This window comes from Oryx dammah, unplaced genomic scaffold (genome assembly GCF_014754425.2).
Source record: "Oryx dammah isolate SB20612 unplaced genomic scaffold, SCBI_Odam_1.1 HiC_scaffold_29, whole genome shotgun sequence".
Classification (NCBI taxonomy): domain Eukaryota; kingdom Metazoa; phylum Chordata; class Mammalia; order Artiodactyla; family Bovidae; genus Oryx; species Oryx dammah.
In genome coordinates this window covers 13,411,881-13,435,610 of record NW_024070213.1, presented here as the reverse complement: position 1 = coordinate 13,435,610, position 23,730 = coordinate 13,411,881, and the positions used below count along the sequence as shown (strand labels likewise).

The 23,730-nt window shown below is 51.6% G+C and overlaps 1 protein-coding gene across 4 annotated transcripts in view; it reads left to right on the top strand.

Moving 5' to 3' along the window:
• Nucleotides 1-23,730, top strand: part of TSPAN11 (tetraspanin 11) — a 64,053-nt gene that overhangs the window by 20,109 nt on the left and 20,214 nt on the right. For all 4 annotated transcript variants that reach the window (XR_005719759.1, XM_040233741.1, XM_040233740.1 and 1 more), the window contains 2 exons: nucleotides 10,884-10,978; nucleotides 23,096-23,287. Coding sequence is in view for 3 of the 4 variants with exons in the window: in XM_040233741.1 (XP_040089675.1) it covers nucleotides 10,895-10,978; nucleotides 23,096-23,287 (276 nt within the window). In the remaining variant the exon portion in view is untranslated. The remainder of the gene's footprint in view (nucleotides 1-10,883; nucleotides 10,979-23,095; nucleotides 23,288-23,730) is intronic.

Genomic DNA, 23,730 nt, shown 5'->3' with positions numbered 1-23,730 from the left:
TCTCAGTAAAGTGAAGTGAAGTCGCTCAGTCGTGTCCAACTCTTAGCGACCCCATCCGCAGCCTACCAGGCTCCTCCGCCCATGGGATTTTCCAGGCAAGAGTGCTGGAGTGGGTTGCGGTTGTCTTCTCCAAAACATCCCCTTTAAAGCTCAGTTGCTTTTCAATGTATAAGCTCAAATTGATTTCCCTATAATCTATAGAGAGTATAATTCTTTATCATTCTTACCCTGCATGCTTCCACCACAGGTTAGTTGATAGACTCTCATGACTTAGAGGCTCATCTTAATAGTAGCCTTAGTTAAATATTATTAATATTTATGCTCCCTTCTTTTGAATGACTGTCATGTCTGGACCAATGAACTTTGTCAAAGTAAGGGACTGATTTCCTGCAGGTGCCTTCTTCCTGAGCAGCTGAGGACAAGGTCTCCTGTCATGGCCATAGACGTGACCCCCACTAGTGGGCAGTGGGCTTAGGTGCCGAGGCCGTGAGCCTGTATCTCCAGCAGTCAGATACATGGCCTCTGGTTGACGTTTTCTATCAGGTTACCCATGCCTTGTTCCTCATCAAAGACCTCTTAGGGCGTTGGTTGTAATAATCCCTTCACCCCGGCACGGCACTGAGCTTGTCATCATAGTACACACCGTTCTTGTAATTCTTCCGCTCATGTGACCCCCATGACCACCCTGCAAGGGAGACAAAGCCAGACCAGCATCAGCCCCATTTGACAGATGAGAAAGCTGAGGCCCAAGAGGACCCATGACCTGCCCAGGGTCACACAGTCATAGGTGACAGCTGATAGTTACATCAGCATCTTCTAATCTGCCGGCAAATACTGTTTTTGTTTGTTCGATGGTTCTTTTTTTTTTTTTTTTTTTTGACAGTGCTGCCTGTTTGCTCCTGCAAAGCTTTTCTCCAGTTGTGGGCTGTGGTGCTTGGGCTTCTCATTGCAGTGGCTTCTTTTGTTGCAGAGTCCGGGCTCTAGGGTGCTCAGCCTTCAGTAATTGTGGTGCATGGGCTCAGCAGTTGTGGCTCACGGGCTTAGTTGCTCCGAGGCATGTGGGATCTTCCTGCATCAGGGATCGAACCCCTGTCTCCTGCATTGGCAGGCGGATTCTTTACCACTGAGCCACCAGGGAAGCCCTCCCTGTTCACTGATTCCTATCATAAGTGCTAGGGAAGTCCTCATTTCCTGGGTCAGATGGCGATTTTTTTTTTTAAAGAAGAACTCAGTAAAAACAACAAAGAGTGATACTCGCCTACAGGCAGGACCTCCAAGACTGTGTATGTATCGCGGCAGAGACTCAGAAGGCAGACAAACCACCTGCTTTAGGTTTTGAGCACAGCCCTGACTAATCCATTGAATACCCAGTGGTACTTGCACATGAAGTAAAAAAAAAAAACACCCCGTACTTAGGAAAATATGTGCCTCTGGTATTGGGATTTTAATCAAGTTTCACCTCTGGCACCACCCACATGATGCTCTAAGTAGCATTTGAACCTATGTGTGGTCCAGAAGAGTCGCCTGCAGCCCTACCTGCCCACAGTAAACACGATGATGTAACAGGACAAGCCGGTGGTCACCCAGAGCCCCCAGGCTAGCTGCAGTCTTGCTGTAGCACTCAGCTGGCGATCTTCAGCCTTGAGGTCAAGGAGATGGAAAAGCAGGGAGAAGGGCGATTTGGGGTCTTGGTGGCACTCCTGACCCAGGATCCTGCCAGGATCAGAGAACAGTGGCCCCGCCCCCTCCTGCAGTCCCCATCTGGGGTCTATGCCCGGTGACACCCCTCCATTCAGCTTCAGCTAAAGACCGTCGAGCTGGAAGCAGTTACAAGAGGCCGAAACTAGAACTTTCCACAGACCGGTGAATGTCTGCTCCCACTCCCACATCCCTCTCCACTTTCTCACTCTGTGCCTCGGTTTCCTCCCCAGTAAAAGGGGTGATAATCCTCTCGTGGTTGTTTTCGGTGTTAAACCAGTTAGTGCACACACAGCACTCAGTGCAGAACTTACCACGTACTGTCATTGTTGTTAGTCACTCAGTGGTGTCCGACTCTTTGTGACCCCATGGACTGTAGCCTGCCAGGCTCTTCTGCCTATGGGGTTCTCCAGGCAAGCATACTAGAGTGGGTAGCCATTCCCTTCTTCAGGGGATCTTCACAACCCAGGGATCGAACCCACGTCTCCTGCATTGGCAGGCAGGTTCTTTACCTCTGCGCCACCTGGGAAGCCCCTAAGCACCTATTAGCATTTTAGCAACAGTTGATGATGATAAGCATGTCAGCTAATCATAATCCTCTTGGTGGCCATGGGGCGAAAAGTCTAGCTCTCTGTCCTGCCATTAATCTGCAGTGTGACCTTGGCCACAGTGTGACCCCCCAGCCCACCCCAGGACTCAGCTTTCTCAGTTCTCAAAGGGGCCAAGTCAGGAATGCTGGGTTCTGACCAGCTGTCCCTCTTGGAGGCCTGAGGGAGCCCCACTTCTCGGACCCCTTCAGAGGGACAGTCCACCCACCAGGACTAGGTCAGGCATGTGGAAATGAAACAGAGAGGGAAGAGGGTAAAGAAGGACCACACACGCAGCGGCTGCAGCCACAGTTCATTCCAAGCCTATATTCAGTTACACGTTAAACCACTTAGACTGTTTTTTCCTTTCCAACTGTTTGACCATCACGCAGGCCTGACCTTTTGTTGACCAAGAACCCAGAGCAGGAAAGTGGCACTTATTTAACTGATGGGAGAGGGTGGAGCTGGGTTTTCCACAGCAAATATACTGGTTTCGTTTTTATTTTAGAATCACCAAGCTTCCCCTACACCCCAAGTATGGGATCTCTCCACTTGAGAGATGGAGGCTCAGAGCACCTCCAGTCTGAGCCAGGGCTCACAGGAGCATCAGAGAATAAGGGGTTGGTGAGACCCTGGGAGTAGAGAGTGTATTATAAACAGTGTATTATTGTGTTGTTCTTTTCAGTTGCTAATTTACGCCCGTCTCTTTGTGACCCCATGAACTGGGGCCCACCAGGCTCTTCTGTCCTTGGGATTCTCCAGGCAAGAATACTGGAGTGGGTTGTCTTTCCCTTCTCCAGGGGATCTTCCCGACCCAGAGATCGAACCCAGGACTCCTGTACTGACAGGCGGATTCTTTACTGTCTGAGCCACCAGGAATGAGGGTCAAGGAGGCAGGGTCACCTCCTCATATCCACAGGATTTTCTGGGATCCTGTGACACAGTTGACTATCATCCCCTGAGGGGAGGGGGGTCTCTGCCCCACCTGCCTCCCCCACCACTGTCTATCTCGTACCCCTTACAGGAGCGTCCCTCCCATTGATTCCTGCCCACCCAATGAAACCCACTTAAGAAGATGAGTCTGTTTCTGAGAAATCACGAGACACTGCTTGGAGCTCAGGGGAAAATGGTTCTGGAAGATGATCCGAAGCCCGGCTCCTCCAGTCACTGGGGGTGGAGGACGGGGGTGCAGCGGGGTAGGGGGCAAGAGAAAGTCTATCAGGCAGCTGGGGTTTGCTTTCCTCTCCAGGGGCTGCTGCCCCATTCCCACCCCACCCCCTACTACGGGCCTCCCCAGGAGATGGTCTTAATCACAGGGGAGGGCTGAGGAAAGCAGGGAGAAAGGAGGGCAGGGAAGAGAGTGCTCTAACCCGGCTGCCTGCCGGGCCCATCTGGAACCGCTCGGGCCCACCCTCCCGCCTTCAGCCCGTCCCCCCATCCCTGGTCACTAGCCAGGAGGGTTTAGTGGTGGCTGTGGCATCCTTCCCCGTGAGATGAACATGCAAATCACCCTTTCTTACAAAGTCAGAAACGCTTCTCCACCTTAACTAGGCCTTCTAGCTGCTTCCCCCGCCTTCTCATTTGAAAATATCTACCTTGGATCTCCAGTCCCTCCTCGCCCCCAGTATTGGACCCCTACCCCTCAGCATCCTCCGCTGATGCTGCTCTGGCAAAGGTGAGACCTGCCAGGCTCTTGGGACTGGCTGTCTCAGCAGCACTGGCCCCATGGCCCACCCCTGGCTCCCCTGTTCTCCTTTGGCCCAGTCCCTTGTGAATCAGTCTCCCCAAGGCTGCTTCCTCCTCCCAGGATCTTTTCTCCACAGCCTCCTGGCTATACGCACACCTGGCTTCAGTGTCTGCCCCCTGCTCTCCAGCCCGCTGCCCTTGGCCCGTTCAGACCCTGCCGTCTTTCTCTTGGACTCCAGCCTCAACTGTACCAACTGCTTAACTGTTCTCCCCAAGCACCCAGGCCACCCCAGCCCCATGCCGCCCCTGCCCCAGGACTCTCTCTGAAATGCAGTTCTCATCAAGGGACCGCCTCGCTGAGCACTTTCATGTGGGTCTCAGGATGTGAGTCCAAGTTCCAGGGCTTGGCTGCCTGTGTTCTGACCCCTGCCTGCCTGTACACCTCTCATCCCTCCATTTACAGCCTGTACCAGTGGGCCCCAAAGTGCAGACAGAAGATCTACTTAGGATTCCTGTTCCTAATTACTTTCATCTTTAAAAAAAAAAATTAAGCTTTGATGGTATTTACTATACAGATTGACAACAATCCATGAATAAAACTTATAAATAAATATACATATTTATGGGGTATGCTGAAAACATTTTAGTGATGAAGTATACAGTTAGAAGAGCTTGGTGACCAGTGCCCAGCATTACAGCCCATCTCACTGCCCATCCTCAGCAACCCTGTTCGCATTCTCTGGCAGACATTTGTACTTACCACTCCATCCACCACACCAGGCTGAAGTTAGCTGTGGGTGATAGAATATTCAAACACATATCTTAAAGAAGCCATCAGTTTTTTTGTTCTCTCATATAAACTAAGTCTGGAGGTGAACAGCCCACAGATGGTGTAGCAGCTCCAAAATCATCTGAGATCCAGGCTCTTTGAACTGATTGCTCTACTCTTTTCAACTCATGGTTTCCAGCTCATGGCTCAAAATGGCTGCTTGAGCTCCCGCCATTCCCTCAGCATTCCAACTTGCTAGAAGAAGGAAGAGGTGAAGAGAGACATGCCTCGCCTTACTTTTAGGATATTTCTGATTACTAGAGATAAAGAATGGCATTTACTAATGATAAAGGGGTTGATCCATCAGGATGATATCACAACACTAAATCTATGTACACTCCAAGATATATGACACAAAAATGAACAGAGTTAACTGCCGGGGTCCAGCCCTGGTGGATCCAGGGAATTCGAAGTGGGGACGGAGTTGGCGAGGAGAGATTTATTTATAAAGAGAGATTAGGAAAGAATAGTGTAGTGGGAAAATTAGTGAAGAATAGAGGCTGAATAACTTGGTTTACACAGGAGACTAATAAAGCTCCGAGACAAGGAATTTGCACCATCTACGTAGGCCACCGGCGCCCACTTGAATAGCGGAGGGCTTGGGCTCCCTCTCTCGTAGGTCTTAGAAGCCAGGGCAAATAAGTAGACACGGAGAGCCTCTGTGCTCCAGATGGGAATTCAGCCTGAAAGGAGAGAAAAGAACAACATGGGGGAGCCAAGCATTGGTGCCAGACCCACAACTTTATTTTCAAAAGCAGCTTATATACCCCAAGTTGTACATAAAGAAATAATGGAATATGCAGAGTTATGCAGGGGCATAACTGACCCTTATTGAGACCAGGCTTTCTTTTTGCATACCTTCCTGTATACAAAAGGTCTTAGGTGGTTTTACATAATCTTCTGGCCAGGGGGCCTGTTAACATTTTTATGGCTCTCTTCCTAGATAAATGTCTATCAACCAGAAAACTTATTTTCCCTTGAACTGTTTTCTCTTTAATCTGTATCACCCTCAAAGTACTAAATAAAGTTACATTCCTGTAGAACAAAGGTGCAGTGGGTTATAACAAAGAAAGTACTTAACTCAAAGATCTAATGTTGCTAATACCAGGGCTACTACCTCTTTTTTCTACATACAAACTATATCAACAAATAAAACATATGAAAACTTGGCAGCAAGTATTGGCTCAACAATGAAACCCTTAATCAGTCCTATTCTAATGATTTTGACTCCTCGGAAGCCCCTACATTCCTAGGATGTTTTAAGCTTCCTGTGCTTCTCCCGGTCAGGAGGCCGCAAACAACCACATGCGCAGCTGTAAGAGTCGGGACAAACCTGTCAGGCAGGCTAGAAAGCCATCAGAGGGGTTTTTGGATTGAAACACTCTTATTATACCCAGGAGACTTATTATGTAAAAGCTCTTAATTAACTTTTTCCAGGAAAAGGTGGTGGGGGGACAGCCCCCTGTTAATGTCAGAAGAGTAGGTGGAAAGCATAACTCAGTAAAGCAGGCAGACTCTGGTTTTGGGGGTAGATGCTCGAGAAAATCCAAGGGGACCCCTGAGGCCTGATCCCACCTTTGCGTTTTGTCAGGCCCCTTTCCTCATGACCTTTGCCATGGGCGGGATTCCCCATGCTGGCTCCCAGCAGTTAACCAACAAGGATATACTGTATAGCAAGGGAACTATGCTCAATATCTTGTAATAAACTCTAATGGAAAATAACCTGAAAAAGAAAATTATATATATATATACTATCTCAATATCTTGCAATAACCTATAATAGAAAATAATCTGAAAAAGAATATATATATATAGAAAAAGTATATATGTATATACAACCTAGACAGCATATTAAAAAGCAGAGACATTACTTTGCCAACAAAGGTCTGTCTAGTCAAGGCTATGGTTTTTCCAGTGGTCATGTATGGATGTGAGAGTTGGACTATAAAGAAAGCTGAGTGCTGAAGTTGATGCTTTTGAACTGTGGTGTTGGAGAAGACTCTTGAGAGTCCCTTGGACTGCAAGGAGATCCAACCAGTCCATCCTAAAGGAGATTAGTCCTGGGTGTTCATTGGAAGGACTGATGTTGAAGCTGAACACCTGATGCGAAGAGCTGACTCATTTGAAAAGACCCTGAAACTGGGAAAGATTGAGAGCAGGAAGAGAAGGGGATGACAGAGAATGAGATGGTTGGATGGCATCACCGACTCAATGGACATGGGTTTGGGTGGACTCCGGGAGTTGGTGATGGACAGGGAGGCCTGGAGTGCTGCAGTTCATGGGGTCGCAAAGAGTTGGACACGACTGAGCAACTGAACTGAACTGATACATATATATGTATATATATTCTTTTTCAGATTAGTACATATATTATTATATAATATTATTATATATTATGTATTGTTATATATATATAGTTGAATCACTTTGCTATACACCTAAAACTAAGACAACATTGTAAATCAATTATATTTTAATAAAAAATGTTTAAAGAAAACAAACAGAGTTGAAGACAGATATACAAGTTCATGGTCCTAGTGAGAGTCTGATATACCATTTTTAAGAGTCAGGAGAGCAAGCAGCAGAGAAGGCAATGGCAACCCACTCCAGTACTCTTGCCTGGAAAATCCCATGGACGGAGGAGCCTGGTGGGCTGCAGTCCATGGGGGTCTCGAAGAGTCAGACACGGCTGAGTGACTTCACTTTCCCTTTTCACTTTCATGCATTGGAGAAGGAAATGGCAACCCACTCTACTGTTCTTGCCTGGAGAATCCCAGGGACGGGGGAGCCTGGTGGGCTGCCATCTATGGGGTCACACAGAGTCAGACACGACTGAAGCGACTCAGCAGCAGCAGTAGCGGCAGAGCAAGCAGACGTAAAATCAGTGAGACTGAAGCTGTAAAAAGCGCAACTAGCAAGTTTGACCTAATTGATGGCTACAGAACTATGGCAGCTCACAGTGACAGGGTTCACCTTCTCAAACACACGGGCGACATTCACCCAAAAATGTTACTTTAAGAAGGTGCGTACACTCCTTCTGCTTCCGTGCCCTCTGCCATCAGTTAATCCTGGCAGTACCCAGCAGGGAGGGGGGCTGGGAAGTGTCATCTGCTCCAGGTGGCCAGGTGCCCAACTGAAGTGGGGGCTTCTGGTCCTAAGGCTGAGGGGGAACAGGTGTTAGGACAGCCAGCAGCTTCAGTCCCTCTTGCTCCCTTCCCCTGGCAGCTCTGGTCCTAACAGCAGTGCATGGTGGGTAAGGGCTTGGGCTGAGTCAGAAGCTCCTCGTTCTGTTCTGGTTTTATCACTTATTTGCTCTGTAACTCAGGTGAGTTATTTAACCTGTTGGAGCCTCAGTTTGTTTATCTAGCAAAATGAGAATAACTCTATTTCAAACCATCTCATCCATCTGGCATCATCGACTCAATGGACATGAATTTAAGCAAATTCCAGGAGGTGGTGAAGGACAGGGAAGCCTGGTGTGCTGAAGTCCATGGGGTTGCAAAGAGTCAGACACGACTGAGCGACTGAACAACAGCAACTACTACTTCATAGGGCTGTTGGGTAGCTGAAACAAGATCATGTGTGTAAAGCACTTAGTCCTGGGCTTGGCACGTGATAAATGCTCAGTGTTAGCTGCACAGAGAGGTTAAGTAACTTACTCCATGTCACACAGCCAGGAAATGACAAGGCTAGATTTCACATCCAGGCATCTGGCGCCAAGCTGGTTCTGATACTTCTCTGGGGACCTCTGCCACCCCCAGCAGAGGGCCCCACAGATGGTAGGGCCTCATGGAAGGAGCACACAACAGGGAGGATAGGAAACCATTAGCCATGTGACTTGAGAGAGGTTATGTTAAAATGTGTGACTTAACTCAGATGTGTGTTAATTTCCTCATTTCTTCTGCAGAAAGTTGGCTTAAGTGAGCCCAGAGGTTTCTACTGATGCTGACATTCCACAGACCCTTGTGGTTCTGTCTTCTCTACCCCTAGTGGCTGAAACTTTGCTGTTAGCAATGTGTGATTTTAGTTAAATCCTGTTACCTGCCTGAACTCTTAAAAACACAGTTTCCTTCGGAGTATCCTGATACCTCAGTTTGAGGGTCAAGAGAAGGCTCTGGTGCATGGATCCAGTGGGCCCCGGCTGGGAGGGAAGGACCAGACACAGGGAGAGGAGAATACAGACAGGAGAGGCCGAGCCCACTGGCCCAGAGGGTCCCTTCTTAGGGACCCGCCTAGTGACCTGCACAGTGACTGTGCTCCCGGGTCAGTCGCCTAGTCAACTCCAGCCACTTTTTTATAGGGCTTCCTTTTTTCTCCTTCTGTATTTTTTCTGCCACCCTACCTCTCAGACTAAATTGGAAGAAAATGGGTTTTGTCTTTTTTTAACGAGAAGACAAAGTCTTAAATTACCTTATTTGAAGTCTGCAAATAGAAATCCCAAATAAGACAGCCACCTCTTCTTTTCTCTCTTCCTCTTGCCTTGTCTCAGGAGCCCCTGAGCTCGAAATAAATCACAGAGCAGTGGCTCTGGAGGAAATAATCTGGGTCGGACTGGTACCAGTCACCAAGAGTGGGCAAGGCGGTGGGGGAAGAGCCCGAGTGGACAGTGGTGGGAACTGGGGAGAAGGAGACAGAGGTGGGCAGACCATGGCCTTGCTGCTCTGGGTCTGGAGTAAAAGAGGTCCCCCTAAAAGAGCGATTCCTTAAGGAGCAGCTACGCTGAGTGTCAGCGTGTGTGCGGGTTCCCGGGAGACGAGGAGCCCGAGGAAAGACCACAGAGGCTGCTGTTGGAACTTAGATGCGAATGAGACCACCAGGCACGGTGACCCTTCAATTTCTCATCTCGCTGACACCAGCACCCAAGGAGCTCACCAGTGGGTGTCAGGACTCGGGGAGGAGCATGGCTCTGGGGCAAAGACTAGGAGTTCTACGGCTGGCGTCCTGGTTTTGTTCCGTGCCCCAGGTAATCAAAATAGCCAACCGAGATTTACCCCATGCTGGGGACTATGATCAGCCCCTCACAGAGACTATCCCATCGAGTCTGCAAGACATCCCGCCATGCAGGCATCATCATCATTTCCTCCTGTCCAGATGAGGACACGGAGGAAAAGACATTCCCTAACTACCCAGATTCTCACATGGCTGTGACAGATCAGGGTTGCAACCCAGGGAGCCGGGCTCCAGAGCTCTTGTCTTCCTCTTGCCAAGCCCCTCAGCCCACTGACCCACTTCCTTCTTTGGAAAGTCGATGTGCCAGAGGCAGGCAAGGTGGGCTGGGGATCATTGAGGCCCTTTCCAAGCACAATGCTCTGGTTTGAGGTTCACGCCTCACCTACGTGTGCAAAGGCCCTATTCAAATGATCTAGGATTCCACTGCAAAGCAGGTTCACTGAGTGTGTGTGTGTGTGTGTGTTGTGTGCATTCATGCACTTGTGTCTGGCAACCCTGCTGAGACAGGGCAGAGAGCAAGAGCACAACAGGACTGGAGACTTCCCTGGTGATCCCATGGCTTAGACTCTGCACTCCCATTGTGGGGGGCCCAGGTTCGATCCCTGGTCAGGGAACTAGATCCTACATACCACAACCAAGAGTTCATATGCCACAGCTAAAGATCCCACACATCACCACTAAGACCCAGCTCAGCCATGGAATTCTGCAGGCTAGAATACTGGAGTGGGTAGCCATTCCCTTCTCCAAGAGATCTTCCCAACTCAGGGATCAAACCCAGGTCTCCTGCATTGCAGGCAGATTCTTTACCATCTGAGCTACCAGAAATGCCTGTTTAAAAAGAATACAGCAGGACAGTGCAAAGTTGGTAGGAAGACTTGCAGGTTAGACCTACGTCAGAGGGGCCAAACCAAGATCCACAGGCCTAGAAAATTCCGTCTGGGTCACCTCCATTGTATGTCCAATGGACTCTGGGTTTTTCTGTTCTTTGCTCGGGGTTGCACACCCCCAACCTCAGAGCCCCTGGTCAGATAGGCTTGGGAGCCCCTTGAAAGGAACCTCACTGGGGAGCCTGGCTCTGGGCTGGTGAGGCTGCCTCTCTGGATGCCCTGACCATGCATGTGTCTTCTTTGCAGGCCCAGCAGCCATGGCCCATTACAAGGTGGAGCAGGATGACTGGCTGACCGTCTACCTGAAGTATTTGCTCTTCGTCTTTAACTTCTTCTTCTGGGTAAGTGCACCCAGCATGCTCCCCCTACCCCAGCACCGAGTGAGTCAAGTCATCTTTGCTGTTTTGTGAGTTATCACTATGGCATTGATTTTTTTCTTTTTCAAAGACCACTCAGGAGCAAACTCTGCCTGCTTGAGAGCGAACGTGTGCATTTGTTACTGAGGGGGAACAAAAGTCTCAACCCACAGATTGGCGTGGGCAGCATCACGGCCTCTGAGAGAAGGATGCTCGGCCTCACTTGTATCCCAGCCTCCTTGGCCCGCGGGGTCCACTCTGCCTTCCCAGCCATAGCTCGAGGCTCCGGGGCCTGGTGGGAAGTGTGACGGCCTCTAATTACTGCTTCTTTGTGTTTGAAGCCCATTTGCCTCTTATGACTCACATTCTCCAGGCCTGAGGCAGAGAGATGCAAGTCCGGGGGTGGGGGGTGGGGGTGGGGTGGGGGGGACGGCAGACGGCGGGGCGGGGGGTGGGGGCGCGCGGGAGGGGGACAGGATGCCTCTGTGCTTGGGGAATGGTCTCCATAGTGACCCCGCCCCAGGAAACTGCCCAGACTAGGTCTTCTGGGAGCAGATGATTCTGCGCACTTGAGACAACTCTCCGGGTAACCGGGAGCAGAATACCATCAGGTGCCCAAAATAGCCAGATAGTGGAGTATGTGTATCACTTTGTGAGATGGTCTCACTGGACCTGGAGGGCTAGGGTGTGGGCAGCATGGGCAGCTCTGCTGTGAGCAGCTCCTCTGTGCTGGCTAAGGCTGTTGTTGTTCATCAGTAAGTCATATTCGACTCTTTTTGCAACCCCATGGACTGCAGCATGCCAGGCTTCCCTGTCCTTTATTGTCTCCCGAAATTTGCTCGAACTCCTGTCCATTGAGTCAGTGATGCCAGCCAGCCATCTCATCCTCTGTCACCCCCTTCTCCTCCTGCCTTCAGTCTTTTGAAGCATCAGGGTCTTTTCAATGAGTCTGCTCTTTGCATCAGGTGGGCAAAGTATTGGAGCTTCAGCTTCAGCATCAGTCCTTCCAGTGAATCCCCAGCTAAACAAAAGTTAGCTCTGCAGTGACAAACCTGCATTTTTACCTGAATAATGTTCTTGTTCCCCCTCCCTCCACTTGGAAAAATCTTTCATGTTATACGTCTCTAAGAGCTCCTTTTCAACTGCTCAATGGGACGCCACCTAGATTCAAATGGAGTTTTGTTCAAATCAACCTCAGATTTTGAATGTGCCTCAGTTTATCTTTATTGGTGTGTTTCACAGATGCCCTGAAATGGTGTATGTATGTAAAGTGCTTGATTCCATCTTTGCACACAGAAGGCACTCAATAAGTGCAGTATTTTGGATACATGAGATGTAGAAGGCCCCCAAATGCCACCAGATTAACCTGCCGATGAGGCTGGGCTAGGTTTCCTTGTTGCCATGGCAAAAGATGCGGTCTTGGAAGCATCTCGGAAAGACAGAGGCAGAGATGGGCTCTGTCTGCCTTTTCAGTCTTTCATTAAGACAGATGAAATTGCTTAATAGGGGAAGGGTCCTGGCACAGCAGTTAAGACTTGGTGCACACACCGAGGCAAGGGTTTCAAAGAGTCTTGGAGAGGAGACACGTGATGCTATCTATTCAGAAGTTGAATGACCTGATACTTGTTTAAATGCAAAGTTCCTGAAACAAACCATAAGCTCATTTTATTTGCACCTTTTATCTTCCTGGGCAAGTGTTTCCTGGAATAGTGAAGTTGTATAGAGGAAGACTATAGAACAATAAAGTCACGTGGATGTGATCAGTGTGCTCTGTGGGTGTAGACACTTCCGATTCCCAGAGATAAATCCAGTGGGGTGTTTAGGATACTCGCTGAGTGAAGGTTTTTTTTAAAGAAGAAGTATGCTTTTCCTGATCATGAAAGTCTGATGTATCTACTTTAATAATCTTAAAATACTGAAAAATATAAATAAGGAAAAATTGGCCCAGTATCTCACTGTCTTGGGCTACTGAGGAGCCTTAACAAAGCAGCATAAATCGGGTGGCCTCAGACAACAGAAATTTGTTGTCTCATAGCTCTGGAGGCCAAAAGTCCAAAGTCAGCTCCCCCCACACAGACCTCCTGCTCTGAGTTAAAAATACCCCTGCCCGGGGGGCCTGGCTGAACATGGCAGGCCTCCAGGGACCCAGTCAGCCAAGTCTCTTCCCGATGTAGGGGATGGTCAGTTTCAAAGGTTCAAGCTTTGAGGTTCTGGCATCTGTCCCCCGGACTCCCTGCAATCTCAGTAGACATGGGACAGACCCCTGGTCTTCCTTCTCCCACGGCAGAGCCCGGCCTCATGCATTCAGCAGCACACAGAGTCCCTGGGAATTTTCAAGAATTCTCCAGGGAGGGATCTTGTCCATGAGGACCCCTCCCACACACCCGAGAGTCTAGTGGCTGGTCCTCCCCTCTGAGCAGCCCCTCTCATAAGATGCATATCAGAGCCAGCACTTTGAGTGCTCTCCACGCCCCCCAGAGATCCCCACCTCTTCCCCCTTCCCCATAGAATCTGTGTAGAGCACCAGGGAGGGCCCCCAGACACCCCCATTTGCCGTCCACTGCCCCTCCCCACCGGAGAAGGCAAGGCAACTCACTCCAGCACTCTTGCCTGGAAAATCCCATGGATGGAGGAGCCTGGTGGGCTGCCGTCTATGGGGTCGCACAGAGTCAGACACGACTGAAGCAACTTAGCAGCAGCAGCAGCAGCCCCTCCCCCCACCCTGAGCACAGCCACGGAAGGTGCCCTAGACGGCAGAGGCAGATTGATTAGGGTGAACAATCCAAACACTTCCTCGTCAGAACAGTGGTCCTGCCCCGGGCATCTCCTTGCTACACCGTCCAGATCCGGCTGGGAGAGAGTAAGAAAGCCCAGGTTTTCCCAGTGGGAGGATTTGTGGGGACTCCCCTGGATAAAGACCTTCTGTGGATCATCCCTTGCGATGCTTGGATCAGCCCTGGTGGCTGTACCTCTGTCACCAACAGGGAGCACGCTCAGTCAGTTCAGATTCCTCCTTACTGTCTTGTTGTGATAAGCGAGCTGGAGCTGACATCCAGGTATTCTGGATGTCAACGATAATTGAAAATCCAGTCCATGGCATTTATTAAGCAGATGCCAAGTGCCAAGCCCTGCTGTGGGCCCTTGGAGTATGTCTGTGGACCAAGCTTCCTGCGTCCAAGGAGCTCACAGCTGAGGGCTCCCCTGGGCTGTGCTTCCACCTGCATTGTCCCAGATAACCTCCCAGCGTCCCGAGGCTGTGACCAGCTCTGTGAGAGCCCCGGCTTACCAAGGGGGGAGCTACCTGCCCAAAGCCCCAGAGCTGGAGGCACCTCTCTCCGATCCCTGAGTTGTGTGCTTGACCATCGGCTCTGATGTCATCCATTGCCTCCAGCTCCGCGTCCTGCATGTTCCCAGGGTCCTGGGGGTATGTGCTAAGTTGCTTCAGTCGTGTCCAACTCTTTGCAGTCCTATGAACTGTAGCCCGCCAGGCTCCTCTGTCCATGGGATTCTCCAGGCAGGAATACTGGCACGGGTTGCTGTGCCCTCCTCCAGGGGATCTTCCCGACACAGGGATCCAACCTGCGTCTCTTATGTCTCCTGCATTGGCAAGTAGGTTCTTTACCACTGGTGCCATCTGGGAAGCCCATGAATTGTGACACAGTAGAGCGTGCCAGGAAGACTCAAGCTCAAGTTCCAGCTCCAATTCAGAGCCTGTTGTCTACTGTCATGGTGCTGTGGGCTGAATTGTGACCCACTGGGATTCACGTGTTGAAGCCTGAATCGTCAGTGAGGCTCTATTTGAAGACAGGACATTTAGGAGATAATTAAGGTTACCTAAGGTCATAAGACCTGCCTCTTGAGAAATCTGTATACAGGTCAGGAAGCAACAGTCAGAACTGGACATGGAACAACAGACTGGTTCCAAATTGGGAAAGGAGTACATCAAGGCTGTATATTGTCACCCAGCTTACTTAACTTATATGCAGAGTACATCATGAGAAACACTGGGCTGGATGAAGCACAAGCTGGAATCAAGATTGCCAGGAGAAATATCAATAATCTCAGATATGCAGATGACACCACCCTTAGGGCAGAAAGTGAAAAAGAACTAAAGAACCTCTTGATGAAGGTGAAAGAGGAGCATGAAAAAGTTGGCTTAAAGCTCAACATTCAGAAAACTAAGATCATGGCGTCTGGTCCCATCACTTCATGGCAAATAGATGGGGAAACAGCGGAAACAGTGACAGACTTTATTTTGGGGGGCTCCAAAATCACTGCAGATGGTGACTGCAGCCATGAAATTAAAAGACACTTACTCCTTGGAAGAAAAGTTATGACCAATCTAGACAGCATATTAAAAAGCAGAGACATTACTTTGCCAGCAAAGGTCCGTCTAGTCAAAGCTATGGTTTTTCCAGTAGTCGTGTATGGATATGAGAGTTGGACTATAAAGAAAGCCGAGCATGGAAGAATTGATGCTTTTGAACTGTGGTGTTGGAGAAGACTCCTGAGAGTCCCTTGGACTGCAAGGAGAGCCAACCAGTCCATCCTAAGGGAAATCAGCCCTGAATATTCATTGGAAGGACTGATGTTAAACTGAAACTCCAATCCTTTGGCCACCTGATGTGAAGAACTGACTCATTGGAAAAGACCCTGATGCTGGGAAAGATTGAAGGCAGGAGGAGAAGGGGATGATTGAGGATGAGATGGTTGGATGGCATCACCGACTCAATGAACATAAATGTGAGTAAGCTTTGGGAGTTGGTGATGGACAGGGAGGCCTGGCGTGTTGCAGTCCATGGGGTCGCAAAAAGTCGGACACAACTGAGTGACTGGACTGAACTGAACTGAACTGAAGGTCATAAGAGGCTTCCCAGGTGGTGCTAGTGGTAAAGAATCTGCCTGCCAGTGCAGGAGACTTGGGTTCAATCCCTGGGTCGGGAAGATCCCCTGGAGAAGGAGTACTCTTGCCTGGAGAATCCCACGGACAGTGGAGCCTGCTGGGCTACAGTCCATAGAGTCACAAGGAGTCAGACATGACTGAAGCGACTTAGCATGCATGCACTCACAAGAGATCATGAAGGTGGGGTCCTAATTCCATAGGGTTGGTGGCCTTACAAGTGGAGAAGGAGAGCACTCTCCAGAGGACATGTGAGGACACAGTGAGAAAACAGCTGTCCGTAGGCAAAGAAGATCCTTACCAAAACTGAATCAGCCAGCACCTTATTTTGAGGACTTCCCACCTCCACAACTGTGGGAAATGGAAATAAATTTCTGTTTAAGTTGCCCAGCTATGGTGTTTTATCATGGCAACCTTGAGCAGAGTAAGACATTAGGCAAATCACTTCATCCCACCGAGCCTCACTGTTTTCATACGTCGTGTGGGACTACCAGTACCTGTAAGAATTAAAGATTAGTATCGAGGAAAACATTTCCCTCTATTTCTGGCACATACTGGGTGCTTAGCTGCTCTGTGTTGCTACGGTGATTAGACTAAGGGGTCTGCCTCACCTCCAAAAGCTTTCTGTGTCCAGATCTCTGACTCGATGGCTTTGGGGATCACGACCCATGTAAGCAGTTCATGAACGCATAAGAAATGCTTCCATGAAGCTAAACTTACCTCTACTGTGTGCTGTGCGCTCATATTCGCTCTTCCTTTTCATGCTGGGTGTTCTGTTCTATGTTCTATGCAGGCTGCTGTTGCTCTTGTGGTTTAGTTGCTAAGTCCTGTCCAACTTTTTATGACCCCGTGGACCTCAACCCACCAGGCTCCTCTGTCCATGGGATTCTCTGGGCAAGAATACTGGAGTGGGTTGCCATTTCCTCCTCCAGGGGATCTTCCCGACCCAGGGGTTGAACCCATGTCTCCTATGCTTCCTGCATTAGCAGGCGGATTCTTTATCACTGAGCCACCTGGGAAGCCCTTTAGTGTTGGTTACACCCATCCCACCAAGTTTATCTCACAGCCCTGAATGGTTACATCCCAAAGTTTGAAACACCCAGAGCAATGGGATGGGGGTTGGGGCGGGAGGGGGGGAAAGATTCAGGTGCCAGCTATGCAGTACAAGGTCTTGATGAGATTTTAAACCAAGCCTCCACCAGCTGCCAGCGCAGCACAGTTTGAGGGTTATAAATCATCTCACTCTCCAAAAAGATCCTACAAGCACTCTGTAATTATCCTCACTCCTGTTCTGTAGATGATAAAATGTCAGCTGAGATGATTCCCAGAGGTCAGTTCTGGGCTTTCTGACTCTGAGTCCGCTGCTCTTCCATCTCCATAGACCACAGACAGCTTTAGACCCTTCTCGCTGATGCCTGTGTGAACTCCCAAATGTCCCCAGGGGTCAGAGTTGAACCCAGATTAAGATGTGTTTTGAGGGCATGGGTAGTTTAGACACGCAGAGTGTGAAGAATATAAGCAAAACTGAAGTAGCATGGCAGTACACACCCAACATTCTACATCTAAGCTCTGCCCCACCTCCGGACCCCTACCCCCCACCTCATCTCATGTCTGCCCCCCATCCTTCACCATCACCTGCCCCTGACTCCCCCACTCCACCGTGCAGGTCCAGTAATGCAAAGTTGATCATGCCCATCTCACCAGCAGGATACAGCTCTGGGTCAGGAACCAAAATGCCAGTGCTTTCATGACCCTAAAATGAGCGTGACCCAGGCTTGCTAGGAAATGCCTTACTCGCCCTCCCGTGTCCTGCGTGGGTCCCTACAGTTCCCATCCCTCTCGCAATGTTCCTCTCTAACTTATTGTTTTAATTAGCTGCTTGGCTGTGTTAATAATCAAGGCTTTCCCAGCCTCCTAGGAGCTGCGCGGGCTGTGAGAACAGGGGAGCAGCGGCTCCCTTCCCTGGAGAGGCATCTCTGCTCCGGAAGCTCTGTGCTGTCTGGGGTGTTGGCTGCCGAGTGGGCATCTCCCTCAGGGGCCGTGGGGCTCGGCCTGCGGGAAATTCCTGGGATCCCCTGGGAGAACACGGGCCAAGGCGGGAGGCAGCTGTGATGGAGGACTCACCCAGCCAGGGGGAGAGAGGTGTCTTGAGAGCACCCCTCCAGGGTCCCCAGGGAAGGAAGAGACTCTGCTCACCTCCCCATCGAGGGGAGAAGCCTTCACTGCTCACCATCACCCCCACAGAATGTGGCCTGTGCCCACTTCCTGAAGCAGGCCATCCAAGGAAGAACAGCTGAGGGGCCCCGTGGCTGGCGTTTCTGCCACGTCCCACCTTAAGATGCCGAAGTCGCAGGACCCCATGGTGCCCGGGCGTCCTGCCTCTCTGAGCCGCAGCATCTGCCGGGGGACAGGCCCTGCTCATCTGGTCTACCCAGGGCCATGGTGCATGGTGGGGAGGCTGGTCCAGGAAGAAGCCTGGGGTGGCTGCTCTGAGCTCTCCCTGAAGCAGCCCAGAAATGAGACAGTTTGCTTGGAGGAATCCACGCCTGAGTCTGGGCTGGGGGCCTTGGGTGCTGGGTGCTGGGGGCGATTTTTCGGTGGGGATCCCAGCTGGTCAGCCCTGGAAGCACACACACTGCCTCTGGAGTGAGCAGGGACCAGGAGGCCATACAGGGTGGCTGTTGTTGTTCAGTTGCTAAGTCGTGTCCGACTGTTTGAGACCCCGTAGACTGCAGCACGCCAGGTTCCTCTGGCCTCCACTACCTCCCGGAGCTTGCTCACACTCATGTCCATTGAGTCAGTGATGCCATCCAACCATCTCATCCTCTGTCATCCCCTTCTCCTCTTGTCCTCAATCTTTTCCAGCATCAGGGTCTTTTCCAGGGAGTCCCCTCTTCGCATCAGGTGGCCAAAGTATTGGAGCTTCAGCTTCAGCATCAGTCCTTCCAATGAATATTCAGTGTTGATTTCCTTAAGGATGGACTGGTTTGATCTCCTTGATCTCCATGCTGTCCAAGGGACTCTCAAGAGCCTTCTCCAGGGTGGGGTGAGGGGACGAAACCCCGTGGCAGCACTTGGGGTGGCCAGATGGCGAGCTGTGATGTCAGAGGGGGACAGGTCCCTGCTGTTCCTGCAGGAGAGTGAAGAGTCCAGAGTGACCCTGGGGGGCTGGTTGGTTTGGGCAGTGGTGGTCCCATTGAGGCCGCCAGGGGTGGGGAGCATGGAGGACAGAAGTGGTTCTGACTGGGTGAACTCACATCCAGCTCCCAGCCCTTCCAGTCCAGGTGGTGCTTGGCCCCTGGCAGCCTGTAGCAAACACTTAAGGGAGAGGACACTGTGCGATCCCACTCCTGACCAGGGTCCCTCCACTGGGAGCCCCACCATCCTGGGCCTGCTCCACCGGCCGCTCCTCTCCCGACCCCAGCACAGAAAGCCTTTCAGCGGCCACACAAAACAAGGAGAAGCTGCAGTAACTTTTCCATTCTGCCTGCTTTCCTTTCCTGCCTGCAGCCTGAGGTCTCTCCAGCACACCACAGACCAGCGTGTGCAGCCACTCAGGCTAATCCTCCCCGTGATGACAAGTGACTTTTTGGCCATGCTTCTCTTCTATAAATGGGCCATTCCTAAAATTACACAGCCTGGGTGCCCTGCCGCCCCTCCCGGCCCGTATGTGTCCTCGTGGGTAAGAAGGCCAACTTCACCCTCTGCAGGGTTTTTCTGGCTGATTGGCTGCAGGCTCTGGTTTTGAAAGATGTACCTAATATTCCACAGGAAACCAACCCAGTTTCTGCAAAAAGCCAAATGCTCTTGGATCAACTCTATGCAAATAGCTGTCTGCCCAGCTCAGCAGGGTCATTTGGCTCCAGCCCGAATCATCCTCCCCCGGGGCCTCTTTCACTGCTCTTTCTGCTGACCTGACATCTCAGAACTGCTTGTCGAAAGCTATGAGTGCTCTGGGTTTTTTGTGTCTTTTGGGCTTTGGGCCACAAGGCATATGGGATTTTACCTCCCCGACCAGGGATCAAACCCACTCCCCCTGCATTAGAAGGCAAAGTCTTAACCACTAGACTAACCAGGGAAGTCTCTAAAGATGATTTTCTAAAGAGCCAACCGGATCCCAAGGAGGACACCCCCTGGAGGACTTGAACCCACTCCATGTCCCCAGCAGACGCATGGGATACCCCAGGGGAGGGTTGGGGGCCCCACTGACTCGGACTCACCTCCTGATTTCTGGATGTCAGAACCAGTCTGGGTTTGTTGATTTCCAGACCCAAATCAGGGCACTGTGTCCACCCAGACCCTCCTGTGTGGGCAGGGGCCTGCTGCCACCATGCCTAAGCTGTGGCGCCCCCCGTCTTGAGAGACCCCAGCCCATCTGTGACTGCAGGGTGCGCTCTTCCTTTAGGGGTCAGTGTGCTCCTGCCCGAGAGCACATAGTCTTTTCCTTTCTTGCGTAATCTGATTTTCATCCCCTTGGACCGAAAATCCTACTCCTTGTTACCCTACCTTATACCCCAAAGCTCCCATCACTGCGAGCACCCTGACACAGACAGGGAAGGAGGTGGGCAGTCCAGAGCCTGGCCAGGTGCCTCCAGATGGTGGCCCAAAGGGAAGGTGTTCTTGGGGTCCTGCTCGGGGAGGGAGGACAGAACACTGAGCCCTGTTAACTAGGAAACTATGTAATGGTTCTCAGCTGGAAGCTACCGGAACTCGGTAAAGGAACCGTGGCAGTCCCACCCCCAGTCACCTGGGTGATGCTCCAGGGTCCCCAGGCAGTGCAGCCCGACTGAGGAGCGCTGTCTTATTAGAGGATGAGCGATGGCCCCCCGAGAGGTATCTATGCTGGGGTCGTTGTCTGTGCAAGATGGGACCACCACCCCTGAAGCAGCGCACATTAGTCCATGTGGATGGCACTTCTCTGGGCACTGTGTGCAGAGCTGTTTATCAGATTCTCAGTGGGTTCCATGTCCCCCAGCAGATTAAGTGTCCCCAGGGCAGTCCACACCCATCCCTTTGGGTGGTTCTAGGTCCAATGTAAGCCTGTGGGGTCGACAAGCCTGTGGATAATGTGCAGGTTTCTCTAAAGACCCTACACGTGCTACAAGTTAGAGCCACTCAGCGCGGTCACGTTGGCTGTTTCATGCTGCCCAGGATCTCTTCTTGGTAGTAGCATGTGCCTTTGATTAATAAGAAATGAGGAATGAATTATCACTTAATACACTGCGTTTGGTAGACAGAAGCCCTCCAAAACCTAAGATCCCTGGGAGAAAGTCATCAAAGGGGCCCTTGGTGATTAGAGGTTGGGAACCCCTGGCCTAATACAGCCCCATTGTTTGAGGGATGGAGACATGAGGCCCAGAGAGGTTCAAGGACCATCTTTAGGTCACACAGCTAGTTATGCACAGCTGAGGCCCTCAGCCCCAAGCTTCTCAGGTAGACTGTAGGGGCAGAAAGAATATGTGCCGAATATTTTGCTGGAAACGCTCACTTGACACAATCCCGTGGACCCAGTTGTGGGAAATCCCTTACTGGTCACGGAGGTTGCATGGCCAGAGATAGCCCCTGCCCTCAGAGGACTGGAAAGTCCGTCATAGGCCAGGATTGCATCAAATCTAAGATACCATCGCTTGTAAGATACACCCTTGTTTTCGGTACCACAAGGCAGGAGTGCTGCCAGCTGTGGTCGTCAGGTGCCATCAACCATAAGCTGTATCTTGAGCTTTGTTGGTGGTGTTCCACTCAGTCACGTCTGACTCTTTGGGACCCCGAGGACTGCAGCACACCAGGCTTCCCTGTCTGTCGCTATCTCCTGGAGTTTGCTCAAATTCATGTCCATTGAGTCCGTGATGCCATCCAGTCATCTCCTCCTCTGTCGTCCCCTTCAATCTTTGCCAGCATCAGGGTCTTTTCCAATGATTCGGCTCTTTGAATCAGGTGGCCAAAGTACTGGAGCTTCAGCTTCAGCATCAGTCATTCCAACGAATATTCAGGGTTGATTTCCTTTAGGATTGACTAGTATGATCTTGCAGTCCAAGGGACTGCAAAAAATCTTGATCTTAGAGATGTCACAGTGTGAGGAAAGAAATGTGTCATGGAATCAGAGCAGGTGGATTTCACTCAGAGCTGGTTCTCTTAACCTGCTGGAGATGCTAAGTGGGACAAAATGGCCCTTAGAAGGAAACACGTGTATCTGAAAGCAGGCGTGAGTCGAGAGGAGTGAGTCGAGAGCCTCCCAGCCCGGTGTATGCAGTCCCAGGATGGCATACTCGGACTGGCCCTCAGCAGACCTGGATCTGCGTCTCAGTCTTGAAACTTGAGGGCTGTGCTCATGAGCACATTCTAGTCCCCCCAGCCTCCGTTTCTTCATGTGCAAAAGAGGGGAAATGTGCGCTCCCCCCTACCTGCCCTGAGCCTCCTGGACTCTTGTAAAGCTCGGAAGAGGACATGGGAAGTTGAGTCCCAGAGGTGCCTGGTGCAGACTCACGGTTAAGGAGCCCCCACCCGCCTGCAGAGGTCCCTGTCCGGCGCCTGGAGGACACACACACACAGGCACACACACGCTGCCTGGCATCACAGGAAGGGTCACTGAGCCTCTGTAGGAGGAACAGGGCAGGTGTGTCCCCAGGGCCCCTTCCTGGGATCAGGGCTAGAAAGGATCAGTCAGCAAACAGGACTCCTCCCCTCCTGCTCAGTGTCCTGCTGTCCCAGAGCAACTCCAGCCTGTGGGGCATGTGTCCCTTCTGCCGAGGGGGCAGCACGGTTGAGCCACAGGCCAGGGCCCAGAGTTGGAGCCAGAGGTGGCCCTCAGGCAGCTCTCCTTCTTCTGGGGCCTTGTCCTCCATTGGTAGAGCACAGGTAAGAAGCCCAGTCGTGTGGCCCCCCAGGGTGATGAGAAGGGGGCTTGTGAAAGCGCCCCTCCGGGGACACGAGCAGCAGGATGGCAGGAGGGGTCCCCACAACTAAAGTGTCCCTGACTCGTGACAGAGATGCTCGGGCATCGTGGTGGGAAGCAGGGGACTGGGGGGTCAGACCTGGATTCTCACTCTGTCCCTGCTTCTCCCCTTGACCACGGACAAGCCTCTGTTTCCCCATCTGCAAAAGGGGCAGCCAGACCCTTCCCGCGGGCTCCTCCAAGGACTAAGTGAGTGGATGGGCAAGAAGGGTTCCGTGCACAGTGGGCCCTCAGACCCCGTGTCCCGCAGGTGGGGGGCGCCGCGGTCATGGCCGTGGGCGTCTGGACCCTGGTGGAGAAGAGCGGCTACCTTGGCGTCCTGGCCTCCAGCACCTTCGCCGCCTCTGCCTACATCCTCATCTTCGCGGGCGCCCTCGTCATGGTGACCGGCTTCCTGGGCTTCGGCGCCATCATCCGCGAGGACAGGGGCTGCCTCTCTGCGGTGAGTGCCTGCCTGGCAGCAGGGCGGAAGGGGCCACCCGCCCGGGGCCTCCAACCACCTGTTCCCCCCCTGAGCCCCCGACCAGGCTCCGTGCTGAGAGCCCCACTCGGGGACACCGGCCCCGGCTCTGAGGCCTGTGGAGGGCTGGGGAGGGGCGGGCGGCCACGGGCTGGCTGTTTGCCACCGTCTCCAGGTTCTTATTAGGACCTAAGCCAGGAGGACGCCTCGCTGGTGGTGGCAAAGCCGCTCCCTCACCTCCTTCCTGTCTCCTCCTCTTCTTCCTCTGTCCAGGCTTTATCATGACGATTTTCAAACATAGGCTAAAATGAAAAGAACATTCGCATCATCACCCAGACTCATCTCCACCATCTCAGAGCCAATCCTCTCTGCCTGCACCTCCCCGGGGGGGGGGGGGGGGGGGGGGGGGGGGGGGGGGGGGGGGG